Below are 22,506 nucleotides of genomic sequence, written 5' to 3'. Positions count from 1 at the left end.
GGTGTGAGCCAGTGTGCCCAACCCCCTACCTATTTCAGGGGATGTAATGGGCTGATGAGAAAGGGCAAGACCTGAGTGTGAATGGCAGGTTGGCTATGGTGTCAGGGCCAGCAGACCCCTCCTAGCTCTGCTTCTGGCGTCCTCATCCCTTTCTGTGCAGGATGGGCACGTGGGTAGCAGAAGGCAGGGAAGTGCACACTTAAAAAATGTCCCAAGGAGGCCGGGCACAGTGGCTTAGGCCTGTAATCCCAGCACTTTGGTAGGCTGAGGTGGGCAGATCATCTGAGGTCGGGAGTTCGAGACCAGCCTAACCAACGTGGAGAAAACCCATCTTTACTAAAAATACAAAATTAGCCAGATGTGGCACATACCTGTAATCCCAGCTACTTGGGAGGCTGAGGCAGGAGAATCACTTGAACTGGGAGGCAGAGGTTGCAGTGAGTCGAGCGTACCATTGCACTCCAGCCTGGGCAATAAGAGCGAAACTCCATCTCAAAAAAAAAAGAAAAAATGTCCTGAGGACCCCCCATCATATGCATCAGAGCCTGGGATGAGAGGACACTGACTTGTGGATCACCCTTGTCACTGGAGCGGCTGGCGTGTTTTACCCATTAGCTCTTGCCCTTTGAAGTGGGGAAGCCCAGGCCTAGAAAGGGAAGTGTCTTGGCCAAGCTCCCAGCTTGGTGTGTGGGACACCTACTTCCCAGGCCTGGCCCAGAGGAGGAGGGGTATTGTTGGAGACCGCCCACCCCCAACCCCTCCATGCAGTAGAGAGATGACAGTAAGGAGAGAAGCTGGGTGTGGTGGCTTACGCCTGTAATTCCAGCATTTTTGGAGGCCAAATGGGAGAACTGCTTGAGCCCAGGAGTTTGAGACTAGCCTGGGCAACATGGCGAAAACCCATCTCTACAAAAAATACAAAATTTAGCCCGGCATGGTGATGTGCCCCTGTAATCCCAGCTACTCGGGAGGCTGAGGTGGGAGGATCACCTGAACTCAACAGGTGGAAGCTGCAGTGAGCTAAAATTGTACCACTGCACTCCAGCCTTGGTGACAGAGCCAGACCCTGTCCCCCAACCCCCAACCAAAAAAAAAAATGGCGGAAAGGAGAATGAGGTAACCCAATATAGGACCCTCCCGGTATTCCAGAGCCTGCAGCGCAGAAGCTGGTTTCCACCCTGGACCAGGAGATGGTGCTACTCGCTCACAGGTCGATGCAGGTGTCAGCTGCTGCCTCACTGGAGTTGTTTTTCTGGTTCTATTTTTGTTTGTTTTGGGGGGTGGGAGAAAGAGATGGGTTATGAAGTTGTAGGAACCTACCTCTTGGAAGGCCTTGGGTTTCCCCCACTTCTTCACCTCACCCCAGGCCTGAAGTTGGCCTCTTTCCATCGTGGGCCTCCAACCCCTTCCCAGGCCAGTGCCTAGGAGGGATCCACTCCCACAGGAGTCCCAAGCAGAAAGAACCCCTAAAGTAACTGCTTAGCCTTGGGAAAATCTAATTAAAAGATGTGTCCTCTTGTTTCCTTATTTATGGAAAAAGAAAAAATATGTGTCGTGCCAGGCACATTGGTGTGAGCCTGTAGTCCCAGTTATTCTGGAGGCTGACAGGGAATGGCTACTTGAGCCCAGGAGTTTGGGGCTGCAGTGAGCTATGACAGTGCCTGTGAAGAGACACTGCATCCCAGCCTGAGCAACATAATAAGACCCTGTCTCTAAAACAAAAATATCAACAATAATTTGTAGGCTGGGTGTGGTGGCTCAGGCTCGTAATCCCAGCACTTTGGGAGGCAGAGGCAGGTGTATAATTTGAGGTCAAGAGTTCGAGACCAGTGGCCGGGTACAGTGGCTCATGCCTGTAATCCCAGCACTTTGGGAGGCCAAGGTGGGCGGATCACGAGGTCAAGAGATCGAGACCATCCTGACCAATATGGTGAAACCCCGTCTCTACTAAAAATACAAAAATTAGCTGGGTGTGGTGGCGGGCGCCTGTAATCCCAGCTACTCGGGAGGCTGAGGCAGGAGAATCGCTTGAACCCAGGAGGCAAAGGTTGCAGTGATCCGAGATTGTGCCACCGCACTCCAGCCTGGTGACAGAATGAGACTCCGTCTCAAAAACAAAAAGAGTTTGAGACCAGCCTGGCCAACATGGTGAAACCCTGGCTCTACTAAAAATATAAAAATTAGCCGGGCGTGGTGCACCTGTAATTCCAGCTACTCGGGAGGCTGAGGCAGGAGAATCACTTAAACCCAAGAGGCAAAGGTTGCAGTGAGCCGAGATTGAGCCACTGCACTCCAGCCTGGGCAACAGAGTGAGACTCTATCTCAGAAAAAGAAATATATATATATATATTTTTATATATGTTTTTTCTTTCAAGAGCATACAAGTGTCCCTATCATAATATTCCACACTCTTTCAAGGAGCTGGTGACCCACACCCTCACCACGTAAAGAATTCCTGAGCAAACCCAACGCTTGATTTTCTAGAGGAGGAAACAGAGACCCAGAGGAGCCAGTGACTCTTCTGCTGTGCTCAGCAGTGCGGCAAACAGGCTAGGGGGGTGGGGGGACTAGGCTGACTACTGGCTGGTGGCAGACACAAGTGGGGTGTGCAGAACCTCAGTGCTGCACGAACACTGGCGCCTGACTCTGATTCCCAGGCTGCAGTCTCCCGACGTGGGAGGGTGTGATTCAGATTGGGGTGCAGCAGAGGCACTGAGCACAGCTGCTACTGCAGGGCTGTGAGCTGAAGAAGAGAATACAGAGGGGCCTGGCCTCCTTCCAGTGCTGCCTCTGAGGCTATGGCAGGGCTAACCTAGGCTGGCTTCCTGCAAAGCATAGGAAGGCTGAGGCTGCCTTCCTTGCACTCCTCAGCAGGTGCCCCCATCTGCCTAGGCATTGGGTGGGCAGGGGGTAAGAATGGGGATGAAGAAAGTTGAAGGGGCCAAAGGAAGCAGTGCTGGTAAAATGGGTGGGGTTGCACGGAGGGGCTGATTCTCTCTTCTCCCTACCTCCAGCATCCATCTCTCCAGATTCCCTCCGCTTTCTGCATCTCCCCGAAGTCCAGGGAACTTTCATCCCACACAGTCAGTACAAGCCAGGTGAAGCTCAGCCTGTGGAGGGGGGGGGCATGAAGGGCACATGTGGGTCAGAGACAACAGAGCCAAATGGTGGGATGGCATCACCAGTAGCTTCCTAGGCATCCTTTGCCCCGGGCCAGTGGTGTTGCTGGTCTGTCCACCCCCAGAGTGGGCACAGAGGAGGGCAAAGGCTACAATGGGGCACCAGCTGTTCCCAGGCCCTAGGCTGTGAGCATGCTGCAGGGGGTTCAGCCACCCGAAAAAGCTGCTGTGCTCAGCAGTGCGGCAAATAGGCTGCAGTGGGGTAGGCGTCCAGGCCAGCTGCCGGCTGGTGGCAGACACACAGCTGGGTGTGCAGAAAGCGTGGCTGCAAGGCTCTCAGGCTCTTGATCCCTGGAGCCTCTGGCCCAGCGTCTCAGGGTGTCTCTGTCTCCATTTTGTTGGTTTAAGGCATTGAGGAAGCCCGGGCAGGGGCGGAAAGAGCTGAACTGAGAAGAAAAAGCCACGTTTCCAAGACTGGCTTGATCACTAATTTGCTGGGTGATCCTGGACAAGTCATTAGCCCACTCCAGGTCTCAGTTTCCCCATGTATAAAGAGGGCAGGATTGAGCTGGATAATCTGTGTGACCTTGGATAAGCCACCTAACCTGGCTGTACCTCAGTTCTTCCCTGTGAGAGGAGGACACCCCCACTCGCCTCCCGGGATCCTGGAGAGGATTAAGTAACATCCAGTTCCTGGCACGGTTCCCTGGGCACAGTAGGTGCCTATCTACGAGTTCCCTCTCTTTAAGCGTTCACACTGGGCTTATGACCCCTTCTTCCACTCCCAGGGCTGGGGATCCTAGGAGGGAGGGCCACTCTCCTTTCCTGGCTCTTTCGAACCCCAACCTCCAGGGCCTTCCCTGGGTCAAGGGGCCCAAAGAAAGCTCAAGGAGGGGACCCAAGGTCTGGGCCCACCTGGCCTACCTTGCTCAGGGGACGGGGGCTGTAAACCAGAACCGGTGGAGGAGGGGGCGCTCATCAGGAAAGACAGCCCCCCACTCTGCATCCCGGCAGCGCCAGCAGTGCCCCAGCACCCCCGCAGCCCGCCTCTCCTTCGCGGCCCGCTCCCCTCTGCCTATAAATAGCACGGGACGTGCTCGCCGTGGCGATGACGCGGCTGGGCAGGCGGAGGGGAAGGAGGCAGCTCTGCCAGAGCGGTGGGCGGCGGGCGCGGCGGGAGGGGTGCGGCCCCTCCGTGCTGGGCTCTGATGACAGGCGCGACTGACTCATCCCGTGGCCCCAAGGGCCACGACTGTCCCCGCCGCCAGCGTTTCTGTCTCCGGCTTGGGGGACTGCGGGGGCGATGCTGACTTCGGGTGGGTACTGAGCCCTCCCAGACCCCTGGCACGCCCGGTCTTGGAGGGCACCTCTGGGTGAGCAAGATCGGTCTCGACGGCCCTCGCGCACAGGAGTGTGTCCGCCCTTGCGCGACTCAGGTGCAGGTGGAGGCGGAAAGTGACCGCAGATCCAAGCCGTTTCCCTCCAGCGTCCCCAGACCTCCTCCGACTTTCCTCAGGTCCCCTTTCGGCTCTCCCGAGACCCCACCCTCCTCGGGCTGCTGGAGGAAGGGGATGAGGCCTGGGACGCCTGTCATGTTGCCGCCTGCCCAGCACCCCTCCTTTCAGAGATGGAGGAATCCTTCCACCTTCAGCCTTGTCCCTCTCAGTATCCCCAGACCCCACTCCCCACCTCCCTGCCCCTTTCCTTCCTCTGTCCCAGTGAGAGACACAGAGAAGATGGGCTGGGACAAGAAACATTTAATTAGGTGTCTAGGGGCTCAGCAAGGCCCCAGACCCATCATGCAGCCTCATGTACAGTGGGCATTGGGCCCGCCCCTGGGATATTGCTGGGGGGGCCTCATGGCAGCAAACAGGGCAGTGTGGCTTGAGACCCCGCTTTGCGGGGGAGAAGTGGGGCAGGGGCCTTTGGATAGAAGGGTCTGTGTCTCTCCTACTGCATGGGAGGGTGTAACTGTGCCCAGGATGGGGGTGGCATGGGCTGGCATAATCAAGGGCATAAGAGGAGGATCTGAGCTTGGGGGAGGGAGGTTGGCACCGAGAAAAGCAGCCTGTATTAAGAGAGGGGCTCTCTCTGTGTATGCCCACCCACCCCATTTCCTGGTGGCCAAACAGAACATTCCACCTTCCTTGTCTGTCTTCCACCCGTCTTTTTCCCAGGGCTCTGTGTCCAGAACAAGGGAGCAGATAAAGGCAGCAAAGGGGCTCCTGCAGCACCTGCCCTGTCTCCTGCAGAGCCTGGAGAGAAGCGGGAGAAAGGTCAGCCCAGAGGGTTGGACTCCTGGGGCGGCCGGGCAAAGCCTGGGATGGGAACTGACAGTCACAGGCTTCCCTGGCGGGTGGTTCCTGTGTGACCAGGGGTCCTGACAGTGAAATGGGTTTGCTTTGACCAAGCATGGGCCAGGGTTTTGTTCTCAGTTGGGTTTTCGTGTGTCCAGGTAGCTCTTGGGTTTTCTTTTCTTTTTTTCTTTCTTTCTTTCTTTTTTTTGAGCCAGAGTCTCGCTCTGTTGCCCAGGCTGGAGGGCAATGGCGCAATCTCGCCTCACTGAAACCTCCGCCTCCTGGGTTCAAGTGATTCTCTCTTGCCTCAGCCTCTGGAGTAGCTGGGATTACAGGCAGATCCGCATCATGCCTGGCTAATTTTTGTACCTTTAGTAGAGACGGGGTTTCACCATGTTGACCAGACTGGTCTTGAACTCCTGACCTCGGGTGATCCACCGACCTCAGCCTCCCAAAGTGCTGGGATTACAGGCGTGAGCCACCACACCTGGCCAGCTCTTGGGTTTTCTACTTGAAGGGACAGTCTTTGATTTGTCACACCTTCCAGGGACCTCAGCCTTCCCCTCCTCTGTCGGCCCAGGTTTCAAGTAATGGGAGAGATTCCTGCAAAACTTTCCTGAGAATTGACGGAATGACAGAGGTGGAGACCAGGAGGTGGACTCAGGACTTTCCTATGGCCCTGGGTCCCCTCCCCACCTAGGGTGGAGGGCCGAGGACATAAAAAGGCCTGCTCCCAAGACCCCACTTGCAAAGGAGCAGATGCACGGTCACACACACATAGACCCAAGCAGAGGCTCTGTGGGGAGAGGGGTGTGCCAGGCATGCGCAGGTGGTGTTGGCAGGGGAAGGCTGGGAGAAGCAGCAAAGAAATTCCCCAGGAACCTTCCTCAGGGCTGGACTCAGCCCGGCAAGTGGACTGGGGTGCCTGGGCGCTGGGTGGACCTACCTGTAGCTTCCTCATTCCCTCCCACCCCACCCCATCCCTGCCAAGTCCCAGAGGATCAACCCACTCAGGGCACCCCACCCAGGAAATAAAATCTTCCTCAGTACAGAAGGCTCCTAAGCCACAGTAAGTGGCATGTAGGAGAGAGAAAGAGGGAGGAAGGGTATGGAGTGGACAAGGGGGCCTGATCCCCTTCCTGGCCAGAAGCAAGTTCCAGGCATGGGCAAGGGTGGCATCTGGGTTCCCTTGGCTCCTCTCAGATCTCGGTCAGGGCGTCGACTGGCACCAGGCCCCGCTTCTTGGCACTGCTGACGCGGATGAAGCCGTCAGCATCCTTGCTTCTGCCCACGCCCACACAGATCTGAGCCAGAGAGACATGGAGCTGAGGCCTGGCATGGCCTGCAGCCCTGGCCCTGAGTCCTGCCCATGGCCCCCAGGGGACCCACCCTGGGGGATGATGGGACCAGTGTCAGATGTGGATAGAGCCCTTTGCTGGAGTGATGGGACCAGATCCCACAAGTGTAGAGGCCTCAGCAGCAAGACCAGGACATCAGCAGGTGCCAAGCAGTGCTTCAGGGCTGACCTTGGAGAGTACCGCCCTGCCTTACCCCCATCACAGAGCGGGGGGAGGGAAAAGGACTTGCCTCAAATTACACAAAAAGCCAGAGCTAGCATTCAAACCTGAGCTTTAGACTGAATCCAGTGCTCCTGCTCTACCCCAAGCCCCTCTAATGTCATTCAGTCTCCTGTCTCTGTTGGTCACCAGCCCACATTCCCCAACAGGGGCTGGCAGGAGGGCCCTGCAACCCTTTCTTTCTAACTCACTTCCCCCCAGCTGCCAGGATCAGCCTCCTCCTGGAGAATATTTGCCCCCACACCACAGCCTGTCTCCCCCCACCCACTCCCTCCCTCCGCCATAGGGCCTGGGCTGGGCCTCAGGCCCTCACCTGGTTCTCCTTGAGGCTCATGTAACCCTGTTCCTTGTTCCCGGAGAAGGGTTGGCAGCAACGCCAGACACTCTCGCCTGGCCTCACCCGTTGCACAAAATTAGCTGGGAAGAAGCCAACCCGGTCGCCGATCTTGCCCTGGGGATGAGGCTGGCAATGAACACCCGCGCCACGCCCCACCCCTGCTGCCCACCACTGCTTTCTCAAGACCCGGTTCCCACTCAGCACCAACGCCATCATCCTCCAGATCTGGGGCTCTCTCTATTCCAGCCCCCACCCAGGTGGCTTCTGGGCCAGGAATGGCATGAGGTGAGCAGAGGGACAAGGCTGGGGCAAGGAGAGTCAAAACTGAGAGGATGTCCCAAGGGTTGGTCCTAGTTTTGGCTGGGACCAGTGGTTGGAGGAGAGGTTGTCTTTGGGGCCTGCAGAGAAGGTGGGGGCAGTGCCTATTGGGGGTGGGGGCTGCTGGGGTGCCTACCAGGGTCCCTTCACTCCCCACCCTGCCAAGTCACCTTCCACCAGTCCTCGTTAGAGTCATCCACCAGCATGATCCGATCTCCAGGCCTGAGGGGGACAGAGCTAGGGTCTCATTTGGAGCAGGGAGTCGTGCCCCTCCCCATCCTAGCAGCCCGTGGGCACCTCCTGGGGACCTGCAGTCCTCAGCTGGGAGAGGATTTTTTTTTTTTTTTTTTTTTTTAGATAGAGTCTCACTCTGTCGCCCAGGCTGGAGTGCAGTGGCACGATCTTGGCTCACTGCAACCTCCGCCTCCCGGGTTCAAGCCATTCTCCTGCCTCAGTCTCCCAAGTAACTGGATTACAGGCACCTGCCACCATGCCCGGCTAATTTTTGTATTTTTAGTAGAGATGGGGTTTCACCATGTTGGCCAGGCTGGTCTTGATCTCCTCACCTCAAGTGATCTGCCAGCCTTAGCCTCCCAAAGTGCTGGGATTACGGGGTGAGCCACTGCGCCCCACTGGGAGAGGATTATTGATGCCCTCAGAGGACATTGTGTGACTACAGGTACAGCAGGCACTCTCTGGGCAGCCCAGGCAGAGGGCAGGAGACACGAGATTAGCATGAGTCACTCTTAGACCCTGGGCAGCTCCAGCTCCTGTTTGGGCTCAGCAGCCTCAGGCATGCAAGGAGAAGGTTCCTGAAAGCCCCCCCTCACACTGTGCTCCAAGATCTGGGAGCGCAGAGCTGCCCAGCGGGACCCGGTCACAAAGGGGACTTACTGCAGAGCCAGATCATTGTTCTCCTGGGGCAGAAACTTGTAGAGTGCAACATAGGAGTACATGGGCCCCACATCCTTCCGCAGGGAGGCTTTGGGGGGCTGCAGGAGAATCTCAGGGTCGGTGACCGGAAAGCAGCACCCTCACTCCCCCCACTCTCCACTCGCTCTGAGTGTGCTACCCTGGGGGCTGTGAGGGGACACAGTGAGTCCTGGGTCAACGGCAGGGAGAAGTGAGGCTCTTGTACATGCTATGCTCACCCACCCCAAAGAGCACTGGGCTGGGCATGGAGAGGGGAGCCCCCTTCTGCCTGCTGTACCCTGAGGCTGCCTGCCTTTGGGACAGCAGAAATGGGTGCAATGGGCAGTGGGCTGGGGTGGGAGGGTAACTCCTCCTGCCTCCTATGCCCTCTCATCCTGGCATTGCCCATCCCTGAGGACAAGTAAAGAAGCAGTGAATCCCCACGCACCACGCTCTTGCCCTCCTATGAATCAACGACAAGGAGAAATTACACCCACTTCCCACCCTGGCCTTCCAGGCCAGTGCCCGTACAGGCTCACCTGCTGTCCAGGACTCTTCTCCTCTGGTCCTGTCCCTTCACTCTCTGCTGGGGCTGTGAATACTGGAGATGCTAGGGGCAGGAGACGGAGAGGGTGAGAGGCAGCAGGGAGCACCCTCCATTGTACCCCATTCCTGCCCCTGGTGCCCACTGCCACTCACCACTGTCACCAGGCCCCTCCTCAGAGCTGCGGATGCTGCCTTCCCCATCCTCGGTCAGCTCATCCCGCTCACTCTAGGGACAGAGAGAGGAGAGAGCTCAGCCCCGGAGCCCACCGTCATGCTCAGACACCCCTCCACAAAAGACCTCCCTTTTTGCCCACCATACCAGGCTCCTTGTCGGGGACTCAGAGGTGCTGCTGAAACTGGAGCGGTTCATCAGTGCCAGGGAGGTGCCATAGCGCAGCGTCTCGTAGACAGGGTCCACCTTCCCACTGGCCCCTGCGGAACATCCACCCTCAAGGCCTGGCTCTGCCCTGAAGCCCTGCATCTCTAGTCCCGGCCCAGCATGCCCCAGGCTGAGCTCCCCAGCTGCCCCCTCACCTGTCCCTCCCAGGTCTTCCTCATCCCAGAGATGGCTCCGGGTCCTCCCATGGTGCCCATGCAGAAACCTGGAGCATCCTTGACTCCTTGCTGTCCTCACTGCCTACAGCCACTCCACTGCCTAGTCCTCCTTCCCAGCATCCCTACAACCTGTCCACATGTCTCCATCGCCACTGCTAGCAGTCTCATTCACATTACCACACTCTCTCGGCAACTGTTGTGGCCCTCCAACTGGTCTCCCTGCTTCCACTCCAGCCCTGCCAATCCACACAGGAGCCAGAACGCTTTTGTAGAAACACACAAATTGGCCGGGCGCGGTGGCTCAAGCCTGTAATCCCAGCACTTTGGGAGGCCAAGACGGGCGGATCACGAGGTCAGGAGATCGAGACCATCCTGGCTAACACGGTGAAACCCCGTCTCTACTAAAAAGTACAAAAAACTAGCCGGGCGAGGTGGCGGGCGCCTGTAGTCCCAGCTACTCAGGAGGCTGAGGCACAAGAATGGCGTGAACCCGGGAGGCGGAGCTTGCAGTGAGCTGAGATCTGGCCACTGCACTCCAGCTTGGGCGACAGAGCGAGACTCCGTCTCAAAAAAAAAAAAAAAAAAAAAAGAAACACACAAATTGCCTTTAGAAGAAAGTCCAAAAGACTACCCCAAAATGGACCCCGAAGCCTCGTACCCATGGTCTCTTTTTTTTTTTTTTTTTGAGATGGAGTCTCACTCTGCTGCACAGGCTGGAGTGCAATGGGACGATCTCGGCTCACTGCAACCTCCGCCTCCCAGGTTCAAGCAATTCTCCTGCCTCAGCTGGGATTACAGGTGCCTGCCACTACCTCCGGCTAATTTTTTTTGCATTTTTAGTAGAGATGGGGTTTCACCATGTTTGCCAGGCTAGCCTTGAACTCCTGACCTCAAGTGATCCGTCCTCCTTGGCCTCCCAAAGTGCTGAGATTACAGGCCTGAGCCACCGTGCCCAGTTGTACCCATGGTCTCTTTACAGCCCTGCTCCATCGTCCTCCCTCAGCCCCAGCCACTTTGCCCTTTCTTTTTTTCTTTTTCTTCTTCTTTCTTTCCTTTTTTTTTTTTTTTTTGAGACATAGTCTCACTTTATTGCCCAGGCTGGAGTGCAGTGGCTTGATCTCCACTCACTGCAGCCTCCGTCTCCCGAGTTCAAGTGATTCTCCTGCCTCAGTCTCCTGAGTAGCTGGGATTACAGGTGCATGCCACCACACCCAGCTATTTTTGTATTTTTAGTAGAGACAAGGTTTCACCATGTTGGTCAGGCTGGTCTCAAACTCCTGACATTGTGATCCGCCCACCTCGGCCTCCCAAAGTGCTGGGATTACAGGTGTGAGCCACCACACTCTGCACTTTGCCCTTTCTTTAATTCCCTGTCCTTCCTTTCTCAGGCTTCCTTCTACCCAACACCAGTCTTTCCAGATCCTAAATGGATGAACCCCTCGTGCCTCATCCTTCACATTTCTGGGAAGTCTTCCCTGATTTTGCAGATGAAGACAGAGCTTTTTCTTTTCTCTTAATTTACAGACAGGGTCTTACCATGTTGCTTAGGCTGGACTGCAACTCCTGGGCTCAAGCAATCCTCCTGCCTCAGGCTCCCAAGTAGCTGGTATTACAGGTACGAGCCTCCACACCCAGGTGTCAGCACACATTCTATGCTCTATTCCCTATCTTCCCCACTTAAGGCACTCATACTGATGGTGATATTGATGATTTGCATGACTGTCCATTTCAGTCCTATCTCCTTTACTAGACAATAAATTCCACCTTCTTCACTACTGTGTCTCAGAGTCCAGCACTGTGCCTGGCACTTAGTACGTGCTTAATAAAGTGCTTGTTGAAGGAATGATGACTGAATGAATGAATGAACCCCAAATTCAGGACAGGAGCATCCAGAGAAGGGAAATGGTAGGAGAGCCAAGAACTGTCTGTGCCAACGTGACTCAGGTACCCATCTCAGAAATGTTTATTTATTTATTTATTTTTTTTTTTTTTTAAGATGGAGTCTCGCTCTGTAGCACAGGCTGGAGTGCAGTGGCGTAATCTTGGCTCACTGCAACCTCCACCTGCTGGGTTCAAGCAATTCTCCTGCCTCAGCCTCCCAAGTAGCTGGGACCACAGATGCCCACCACCCCGCCCAGCTAATTTTTTGTATTTTTAGTAGAGACGGGGTTTCACCGTGTTGGCCAGGATGATCAGGGATGTTGATTTCTCATCACACCACAGTGGGAGCAGGGACAGCGGCCAGGGCAGTGACAGCGGCACTCACCAGCTGGTGGGGACTTTTTGCTTGTGGCACAGGCTGGTGGCGGCTCATGCACCAGGAGAGGGGAGCTGAAGTTGCGGCGGAAGGAGGTGGACTATGGCAAGAGAGGGCACGGAGGGTTTGAGGAGGTCATGGCCCATGGAGAACTTGGTCCTTCCCAAGCCCAGGGCCCACCCCACAGGAAGGAGCAGTCCTGAGGGAGACTCATTCCCCCATGTGACAGTACTGGCAGCACTCAGTTGGCCATCTCTGCTTGGGTCCCCGCTCACCGTCTTGCCTGGGCATTGCTGGTGGGAGATCTCCTCAGAGCACCAGAGGTGGACGCTGACTTTGCATGTCTTACATCGCAAGCCCTGCTTGGAGTTTCCTAGGAAGAATTTGGGTTCAACAATTGAGGATACCCCCATGGGCAAAGGGCAAAGGAGGGACACATTATGGCATGAGGAGAGCAAGGGTTGGGCATTCTCGTGCCAGCATTGAGGCCCAGCACCTACTCCTCACTCAGTTGAGTATGAGGGAGCACAGAAGCCAGAGTCGTTAGTAAATGCAGCAGTGACACTGAGTATACCGCCACCCCTGGGGGTGCTCCTTTCTCTGCCTGGGGTAAGAGGCACAGTTAGGGGTGGGTGCAATGGCTCACGCCTGTAATCCCAGCACTTTGGGAGGCTGAGGCGGACGGATTGCTTGAGCCCAGGGTTTGACCAGCCTGAGCAACATGGCACAACCCTACCTCTACAAATAAAATTTAAAATTAGCCAGGCATGGTAGATTGTGCCTGTAGTCCCAGCTACTCCAGAGGCTGAGGCAGGAGGATCCCTTGAATCAGGGAGGTGGAGGTTGCAGTGAACCAAGATCGCGTCACTGCACTCCAGCCTGGGAGACAGAGCAAGACTCTGTCTAAAAAAAAAAGCACAGTTAGTATTGGGGCCCCTGAACAGCAAGAACCCAATAATACATTGGGCAGCAACATGGGCCCACTCCCCAGCACCCACACCGGCCCCTCCCCTTGGCCGTCTCAGTGCCCAGGCACCTACCGACAATGAGCTGATGGCACAGCTCACAAGGGCTGGCTCGCTTGAAGACATGTTCCTGGAAGCTGTGCAGCCTCACTGGTTTGAGCGCTGCCAGGGGCCGTGGGACTGGGCACGGGGAGGGGGATGGGGTGGGCAGGCCCCTGTCCGAGGCTGTGGGTGGTGGGGAGGGAGGGGGCAGTGGGGTTGGGGGTGTCAGCAGCACCTCGGTGGGGCACTTGAGCTCAGAGCCCGAGCGAAGGAAGAAGTTCTCTACACTCTTACTTCGGAGGATGGTCTTGAGGGAGAGAGAGCGCTTGAATCGCTGGAGCTGAGAAGAAGAGGGAGCTGTGAGTGGGAGCCTAGAGGGAGCTGGCCACGGTGGGCTTCCCCTCAGGGTGTCTCTGGAGGTAGGGGTGGCAGCAGCAGCAGCAGCATGGGGGCTAAGGGCCGGAGTGAAATGAAACAGCAAGAGAGAGGCTCCCCAGGTCCTGACAATGCTTCGCAATCTCAGGTGCCGCAAGAGCCAGGTGGGTGACCTCCGCGGAGAAAAGAGTTCTGGTCGGACAATCAAGAGTGGTGGGGACTGTGGCAAACTGGATGGCCAGGGAGTAGCTGCAGACCTCCTCAAGCCAATTAAGGCTTGTCTATAAGGCCAGCCCAGTGTTGCCAGGTTTTCTAATTTTTCTTTTTTTTTTCTTTTTTTTTTTTTTTTTTGAGGCGGAGTCTCGCTTTGTCGCCCGGACTGGAGTGCAGTGGCCGGATCTCAGCTCACTGCAAGCTCCATCTCCCGGGTTTACGCCATTCTCCTGCCTCAGCCTCCCGAGTAGCTGGGACTACAGGCGCCCGCCACCGCGCCCGGCTAGTTTTTTGTATTTTTAGTAGAGACGGGGTTTCACCGTGTTAGCCAGGATGGTCTCGATCTCCTGACCTCGTGATCCTCCCGTCTCGGCCTCCCAAAGTGCTGGGATTACAGGCTTGAGCCACCGCGCCCGGCCTCTAATTTTTCAAAATAAATATAAACTTTTATGTGAAATTGGATAGAAACAGGTTTAAGAGGTTTAGCTCTATTTTTCCTGGAAGAAATGGTAGTATACTATAGTTCCTGTGCCTTGCTTTTTTCATAAACAGTAAATCTTGGAAATCATTCCATACCCATACATAAATAGATTCATCATTCTTTTTTATGGCTACAAAGTATTTTGTTGCATGGGTGTACCATTTACTCAAGTTTAGAGAAAAAAAAAAATAGGCGCTGTGTGGTGGCTCCTGCCTATAATCTCAGCACTCTGGGAGGCTGAGGCCGGAGGGAATCGCTTGAGCCAAGGAGTTGGAGACCAGCCTGGGCAACGTAGAATCCACCTGTATTCTTGAACAGGCTGGTGGGGGGTGAGGAGTGGTCGTCCCAGACCCTCATCCTTGGGACTGATTCTCCCCTCAGAACGTCTCTCTAGCCCTCCCCTCCCATCGATTCATCACCTCACAGCCCTTAGTTCAGGCCCTTATGCCCCAGCCTGCTTCAAGGCCACAGCCTTCCCTCCAGCCCCCTGCTTCCACCTGCCCTCCATACAGCTGTTGTGGGGTGATGCCTGACCCTGCTAAAAACCCTTCCTGGTTCCTCAGGACACCGTCCAAGGCTCTCGCCCCAGCCATGAGACTCTCCTTGCAACTTGGCCAAACCTATCCTTCCAACCTGTGCCTTTACAGCCCAGAAATGAGGATTCTCGAACTCATCCATGTTTTTATGCCTCTGAGCTATTGACATGTTTGTCGTCTTCTCTGCCTCACTCAGTCCATACCCTCTTTATGCTGCCAATGTGCTTCCACTGGCCCTTCCTCCTCCAGGAAACTATCTTCTGCAGGAATTCTGTCTCATGACCCACTCCCTCCTCTGGTGTCCGCTGCATCCAGCCCAACTTCCACCATAGCCTCCACTCAGGTGATGCTTGTTATTTTTCTCACTGCCCCAGGAGATTGTGAGCCCCTTGAGGACGGGCACAGTTGCTGGCTTCAAATCCCCACACAGGCTCTCAGCACATAGTAGGTGCTCAGTCAGCGGCCTTTGGTGAATCCATAAGCCAGCTGCTGGACTCTCCGTGGACCCTACAGTCTGGAGGGCAGGGTCGATTCTGCAGTGAGGCCAGAGCTATTTCCACCTCTCACTCAAACACAGCCTACTGAGTCTTCCCAGAGAGAGGTCTGGAAATCTCTTGACCCAGAGCCTTGGCCGTCTCCCTTCCCATTGAGGGCTGCCTTACCCCTGCCCACTCCTTTCTACCAGAGACAGAAACAGGGGCCAGCAGCCTGGCTCCAGGCAGAGGGACTTGGCCAGGGTTCCCAGCTGGCACGCTGGGCAGCCTATGTGCCATGGCTGCCTGCCTGGCCACCCTGCCAAGGGGATGGAAGTGGTGGCCCCTCCAGCCTCCGGGAGGCCAGCAGGCAGCAAGACAGAGGGGGAAGCAGAGGGGATGTTTGGGCACAAGGCAGGCTCTGGTGTGCCAGCTGGGAGGCCAAAGCCCTGGGGTGTCTGGCACACTGAAGTGCTCAATGCCTTCCAAACCCAGCTTCCTGGATAGCACTGTGGGCTTCTTTGTGTACCTATGAGAAGCAAAGCTCCAGGCCCCAGATGCCTGGGCCTTGAAGCAGAGGTGGAAGGCTGGAGAGACAATTAATGAGAACACAAAACCCAGCCCATTTCAGGCTCTGGGCCAGCCAGGGCTGAGTGTGGCTCTGGGGGCTCAGATGGGCCCCTAGAGGCAGGTGAACCATCCACTGTTCTGTCCAGGGACCTCAGGCATGGAGCACAGAGGGTCGCTGGAGGATGTGCTGGGGCTGGGGGCAAAACTAAACCTGCTACCTGAAGGCAAATCACCTCACTTCTTCTCTCTGAACCTCAGTTTCCCCACATCCAAGAGGGAAGACTAGATACCCTTTTTTTTTTTTGGATGGAGTCTCACTCTGTCACCCAGGCTGGAGTGCAATGGTATGATCTCTGCTCACTGCAAACTCCGCCTCCCGGGTTCAAGCCATTCTCTTGCCTCAGCCTCCCCAGTAGTTGCGACTACAGGTGCGTGCTGCCACACCCAACTAATTTTGATTTTTTTTTTTTTTTTTTTTTTTTGAGACGGAGTCTCGCTCAGTCGCCCAGGCTGGAGTGCAGTGGCGCAATCTTGGCTCACTGCAAGCTCCGCCTCCCGGGTTCACGCCATTCTCCTGCCTCAGCCTTCCAAGTAGCTGGGACTACAAGCGCTCGCCGCCACGCCCGGCTAATTTTTTTGCATTTTTTTAGTAGAGATGGGGTTTCACCATGTTAGCCAGGATGGTCTCGATCTCCTGACCTCGTGATCCACCCGTCTCGGCCTCCCAAAGTGCTGGGATTACAGGCTTGAGCCACCGCGCCCGGCCCACACCCAACTAATTTTTTATTTTTAGTAGAGATGGGGTTTCACCATGTTGGCCAGGCTGGTCTCAAACTCCTGACCTCACGTGATCTGCCCACCTTGGCCTCCCAAAGTGCTGGGATTACAGGCGTGAGCCACTGCGCCCGACCAGGAAGACTAGATACTCTCTTTATTTTTTTTTTATTTTTTTGAGATGGAGTCTCGCTCTGTTGCCTACGCTGGAGTGCAGTGGCGTGGTCTCGGCTCACTGTAACCTCCACTTCCCATGTTCAAGCGATTCTCCTGCCTCAGCCTCCCAAGTAACTGGGATTACAGGCGCCTGTCACCACATCCGGCTAATTTTTTGTATTTTTATTAGTAGAGATGGGGTTTCACCATATTGGCCAGGCTGGTCTCGAACTCCTGACCTTGTGATCCACCCACCTCGGCCTCCCAAAGTGCTGGTATTACAGGCATGAGCCACCATGCCCGGCCAAGACTAGACACTCTCTAAGCAATACAAGGCTCTAGGTCCAAATATCCCCAGAAACTTTCATCTCTGAGGGGCTGTCATGGTCAGAACACTGGAATTGAGCTAGCACTTTATATGCAGCATCTCATTAATCCTGATGCTGCCCTTGGAGGTAGTGATAATTACTGTCCCACTTTTCAGATGAGGAACTGAGGCTCATAAGGGTTAAATCACCTACCCAGGAGTCCTCAGCTGGTAAACAGCAGAGCCAGGACTTGAACCGGCAGCTCCGGCTGCTGAGCCCAAAGCACCAGGAGCATCCTGCTGCACTGGGCCCTGCCTGGGCCCTCACCCTCGCCTCTCAGCTGTGCCAGGGGCTTGTCCACCAGGTCAATCAGAGAGTTTAGGGTGAGAAGGGACCTGGAAGACTGGCCACCTAGAGCAGACTCCAATTTATCACCCTGAGATGCCCTGGCCATATCCCCTCTCAAGAGTTGGTCACCTCTTGTGATGGGAAGCAAGTATTCTCTTGGGACAGTCATTCCATCTTTGGGCAGCTCCAATGGCCGGAAAGTGCTTCCCTATGTAGAGCTGAAAGCTGCCTCTCTGGGATTTTTGCCTATCAGCCCTGTTCCTCGCTTGGCTCCAGAAAGGGCTACTCCCTCTCATACACTTCAGCCCTTCAAATATTTGAAGACATCATCAGTCATGTTCCCCCCATCCCCAGGCCCTTGTTTCCATAGTAATCATCATTGGAGGAGGTTCCAAGTCTCCCTACCCTTCAGACTGTATCCTTTCCTGGTGCCCCCTAGTCTCAGTGCCAAGAGCCACCTCTGCTGGGTACCAGAGGCCTCTGGAACAGAATGTTCCAGGGTACCAGGGCAGCCCCGACTCTGCCGGGTGACTCCCTGGCTTGGCTGTGAGCCCCAGATCCCGGGGTCGGGGGGGCGATGGAGAAGCGGGAAAGAATGACATGCCACCTGGGGTGGCTGGCAAATGTCAGACTGTGGCTACAGGTCTGGGTTGGGGCATCTCTGCCAAATGACTTGATGCCTGCCCACTCCAGAGACGTCTGGCTTGGCTACCCAAACCACATTTTGGCTTAGCCAGGCCAAGTATTCCTGCTCCTGGGCCTCCTCATTCCTGGAGAGGACCTTTTCCCACCTCTTCCCCTCACTATATTTTTGGTGCCCTCACTTCCCTGGGACCCATTTTCTGGCATGGGGAGAAGCTGGCATGTACCTTGGCAAGTGGGCCTGCCTGGTCACTCTTCCCTCCCAATTCACCCCAAGTTTGTCCAGCTTGGAGCCTGGACCACCGAGTCTGTTCTTCTGAACCCCCTCCCGGAGACAGGGCCAGGCCTGCCTGTTTCCTCCCCACCTCCCCATACTCTGGACGGCCCCTTATTTCCTCAGTTCCCCACAGCATCTCCTGAAAGGGCATGAGGCATCTGGTAGTGGGTGGTGGCGGACGTGGTGCAAGCTGACTCAGAGCAGAGATGGCATGGGGTGGTCCTCCCAGGGGTGGCAACAAAGGGTGATGGGCAGGCCCTATGTGGTAAGAAGGGATGGAGACCAAGAGAGGAGGAGGACTCACTAGGAGGGTTGTTGAGTGGCTTGGGTGCAGGGCTGATTCAGCCTGGGGGCAAGCAGGAGGCTGGCCAGCAATTCCCAGGGGGCAACAACACTGATGAATAAGCCTGGAATGTTGGCATCACTGCCTAATGGGCACTGGCCCCCTCTGTTGTACCTGCCTCACACTGAGCTGGGTGGGCAGCACCCAGCCGCACTGTCTTCCATCTCCTCCACCCACACAGTCTGGAGACAGGAGCTTCTTTGGGCCAGGCTGAGGTGCGGGATGGAAGAAGGCTAGCAGGGGTCCTGAGTTCTCTCTCTGACCACCTCTGCCCTGCTGAATACCCCCAACCCGACCCACAGCCCAGTCTGTGTTAGTGCAGAATCCTTCACAAGTGTGATGTACAGGGGAGGGGTGGAGGGCCAGGGCTCCAGCTGGCCTGGCACAGAGGGGCCCGATCAGAGGTGTAACCCCTCCCCTCCCCTGGTCCTTGGATTCCAAGCTCAGACCCAGAGGTGACAACATTAGAGGGTCCTGACCTGGGAAGACCGAGAGGTGCCGATCTGCAGGCTTTGACCTCCCCTCCCCACACAGCTGAGCAGGCAGCTTCCTGGAGTACTGAGGCAGCACTACCCTGCACTCCTGCCCACCTTCCAGAGCTCCCACAGAGGGGGCTGGAGAGGACAGGCCTCCGTGTGGGAAACAGGGCAGGGCCTGAGAAGACCCCCAGTGCCCTGGAGGCAAGCAGGGGGCTGTGTGTGTCTTTCCAGGGTGACTAGAGGGCAACCGAGGTCAGGGGCATTGGACTTAGGGGAGGTTCAGCTCCCAGACCCTCTGCTTGACAGAAGTTGTCACAAATATTCCAAGCAATATCCTCCCACCCAAACATCTTAGTCCTTTCCCAGGAGAGACTGAGACTTGGCTCTCTAAAGGGGAGTCAGCTGGGGCCTGACAGACCAAAGTCTCATTTTTAGAATGGGGCAAGAGAGGGTCAGGTGTGCATGTGAAGACTTGAACGTGGAGACCCGCTGGGTCCCCTGGTGTAGGATGGGGGCTTCCTGGGGTGCCTCTGCCAGAGTCCATCCTGACCCTATGGCCACCTCCTCCCGGTCACTGCCTGGATGACCTTGACCTTGAATTAACCTCAGCTCCTGCCGGATGGTCAAGATGGAAGAAGGAGGAAGGGGGACAGTGGGAAGAAGCCCAGAGAGCGAGCCATGCCTCCAGAGCCCAGGCTCCCATCATTTCTGGTCCTCACTGTCCCCTTTCGCCTCTGGAGAACAGGAGCAGGATGGGAACAAAATACCGGGGAAAGGGGGAAGGAGGAGGTCTTGGCCTGAAGTCTGGGAGGGGGCAGGGCGCGCCCTTGGCACAGCCTTTTCTGCCCCATCCCCAGACCCGCTCAGGTTACTCCCGCAGAAACCGAACTTCTCGCGGGCCAGTCGCCAGCACCTAGAACTTGGGAAGGGAGCAGACGGATTAGAGTTGGGGGGAGTGCTGAGTGTGAGCGGCGGCCTCCCCCCCGACTTTCAGCGCCAGGAGTCTGGGCTCCGCCCGCCTTCGCGGGGAGTATTTTATTCAGGGTGACTCCCGCACGAGTAACAATCATCCATAATTAGGGTTAATGATGACATTAATTAACTACAATTACTTCTCTTTTTGCTTCTACCCGTTCCCCTCCCCTGGTCCCGCTCCCGTGGTGGGGAGTGGGGCTGCCTGTCTTTCTGGTCTGGAGCCACAACCGCAGGCCCCCGTCCCTGCCCGTGACCGACGGCCGGAGCTGCCGCAGGCCCCCGCGCGGACTCCGCAGCTGCGCACCCCCGGTCGCGGCCTCGCTTCCCCGAGCCCAACCGGGCTAGGAGCGGGGAATGCAGGACTGCGGAGGGGCAGGGAGGGACACGCTGAGACGCGGAGATAAACACCAGGAGACGCCGGGAGAGACGGGGAGAGACGCACACAGAGACAGCAAGACACAGACACGCAGGTTGTAGAGACAAATTCAGAGACACTAGCGAGGACAGAGGCGCGGACTGAGCCCGGGACTGGGACCCGGCGGCCGCTGGAGGGTGCGCCTCGCACGCACAGCCGGGCGCGTACCCCGCCCGCACCGCTCCACGCGCGCCCTCCGGCCTCTCTGCGCCCATCTCTCCAACGAAGACCAGTGGCCGCCTCCCCGGAAGGTCGCGATGGCGCGCGCGGGCGTGCGGTGCTGGTGTGATTGGGGAGTCTTCGTGGCCCTCCGTCGCCAACCCACTCCTCCCCCCGGGAGCGGCGCAGAGCCTCAGTGGTCACGCGGGCCTCGCGACCGCGACCCTAGGACGCCCGGGCCCACAGGAGGACCCCGCCAGGAAGAGGGCGCCCGGGTCCGGGGCGCACGGGGCGGGGACAGGCCTCGCGCCCCCCAAGTTACCTTGGTTTCCTGGAGTGCGGAGACGGTCCCTGGGGGACTGTGAGTGGCCGCGTCATCCGGTTCGTTCTCCTTCTCGCTCATCTCGGTCATGGTTCGGGGAGAGGGGAGGAGAAGGTGCCAAGATCCGACGGCAGGCCCGCCGCGGGCAGGCTGCGGATGGCGGTCGTTTCCGGGACTCCGAAGCCCTTCTCCAAAGGCTGCCCCCAGTTAGCCTCGGGCAGGGCAGCCCCCAACCCGCGGGCGCAGGCGGAGAAAGTTGCCGGGGTGGCGGGCGAGGCGAGGCGACCACGCCGAGCCGCAGGAGCCGGACGACTCCAGGCGCGAGGACCGAGGGTCTGCAGAGGATGCTGCTCGCAGCGCAGGGAGGAGGGAAGTGGGGCGGCGGGGATGAGCTGAGGGAGGGAGCCAAGGAGCTGTCCGTGTCCGGCCGGTTCCGCCGTCCTCTGCGCCCGCCCCCCATCCCCTCCCCTCCCACGCCGGCCCCAGCCCGGCACCCGGCGGCCCCTCCGCCCAGTCCTCGCCGCCCAACTTTGATTTAGGAGGTCGCCTGGTCCCGCCCCTTGCCCTCCGCCGCTCCCCGGCGCCGCCCTGCAAATCAGGCTCTCAGCTATTGGCTGCCGCGGTGGCCAGGAGGGCGAGCTAGGCGGAGTCTTGGGGGGCTCGACACGATGGGGCGGGGCTTGGCGGGGAAAGAAGCAGAGGAGGGAGTTTCACACTGAAAAACCCGGGATGGAGGGGCGTGACCAGATTGAGGGAAGCTTGGGGAGATCATAGTAGCGTCTGGATGGGTTGCAGGGATTAGAAATAGGTTGGGGCCGCAGCAAGATAGCTGAGAGTGAGATCGAAGTTAGGACTTCCTGAGAGCGAAGATTGATAGATGCTAGAGGTTGGTGAAGAAAGAATAGGGACCCATCCGTGCCATTAATTGGATGCCTCTATACCCTGAAAAGGCTCTCTCCAAATATACACAGCTGGACTATGGTGTATGTGTCAAAGGCCAGGCCGGACAATTCCTCCTTGTGATGGAAAGCAGGATGGCTCTATCTCCTTCCAGTCTTGGTGTCTGAAGTTCAGCAGAGATGGGGCCTCAGTCCTCACACCCAAAGTCCCCAAACTTCTCTAAGACACGTTCCCCTCCTAAAGATCCTACCACAACTGGAGTTAGATCGGGGATAATACGGAGAGGTGGGGGAAGAGGTCCTCACCCTCTAAGATGCCCCTTTCTCCACCTGGTCTGACAATAACCTTCTTTTTTTTTTTTTTTTTTAATTTTTTATTTAGAGACAGGGTCTCACTCTTTTACCCAGGCTGGAGTGCAGTGGTGTAATCATAACTCACTGCAGTCTCAAACTCCTAGGCTCAAGCAATCCTCCCACCTCAGCCTCTTTAGTTGCTGGGACCACAGGCGTACGCCACCATGCCTGGCTAATTTTTAAATATTTTTGGTAGAGACAGAGTCTTGCTATGTTACACAGGATGATCTCCAACTCCTGGGCTCAAGTGATCTTCCCACTTTGACCTCCCAACGTGTTGGGATTACAGGCATGAGCCACTGCACCCATTCAAGATATTTCAATATTTCTTCTTCTCCTCTTTCTCCTTCTCTTTTTTTTTTTTGAGACAAGATCTTGCTCTATTGCCCAGGCTGTAGTGCAGTGGCTTGATCACACCTCACTGTAGCCTGGACCTCCTGGGCTCAACCCTCCCAAGTAGCTGGGACCACAAGCACATGCCA

General features: G+C 56.6%; 1 protein-coding gene across 2 annotated transcripts; it reads right to left on the bottom strand.

Moving 5' to 3' along the window:
- Positions 1–4,856: 4,856 nt before the first annotated feature.
- STAC2 (SH3 and cysteine rich domain 2) lies at positions 4,857–21,325 on the bottom strand. 2 transcript variants are annotated; one of them, XM_033183213.1, is made up of 11 exons: positions 20,772–21,325; positions 12,959–13,265; positions 12,194–12,291; positions 11,928–12,018; positions 9,426–9,538; positions 9,260–9,332; positions 9,100–9,170; positions 8,543–8,640; positions 7,819–7,885; positions 7,307–7,444; positions 4,857–6,720 (listed from the first exon to the last, which is right to left on the bottom strand). In XM_033183213.1, exons 1-11 carry the CDS (start codon positions 20,859–20,861, stop codon positions 6,616–6,618), a joined length of 1,251 nt encoding a protein of 416 aa, XP_033039104.1. In that variant the 5' UTR covers positions 20,862–21,325; the 3' UTR covers positions 4,857–6,615. The 2 variants fall into 2 exon arrangements, with proteins under 2 accessions (XP_033039104.1, XP_033039105.1); XM_033183214.1 differs by having other exon boundaries at positions 7,819–7,870.
- Positions 21,326–22,506: the final 1,181 nt, after the last annotated feature.

This window comes from Trachypithecus francoisi, unplaced genomic scaffold (genome assembly GCF_009764315.1).
Source record: "Trachypithecus francoisi isolate TF-2019V2 unplaced genomic scaffold, Tfra_2.0 Lachesis_group20, whole genome shotgun sequence".
Classification (NCBI taxonomy): Eukaryota; Metazoa; Chordata; class Mammalia; order Primates; family Cercopithecidae; genus Trachypithecus; species Trachypithecus francoisi.
This window is presented reverse-complemented; position numbering and strand designations above follow the sequence as displayed.

Coding starts and splice junctions, on each gene's coding strand:
- STAC2 (XM_033183213.1), bottom strand. CDS start 20,861: ATGACCGAGATGAGCGAGAAGGAGAACGAACCGGATGACGCGGCCACT. Junction 9,333..9,425: donor AGTCCCCGACAAGGAGCCTG/GTATGGTGGGCA, acceptor CTCTGTCCCTAG/AGTGAGCGGGATGAGCTGAC. Junction 8,641..9,099: donor AGAAGAGTCCTGGACAGCAG/GTGAGCCTGTAC, acceptor ATTCTCCTGCAG/CCCCCCAAAGCCTCCCTGCG.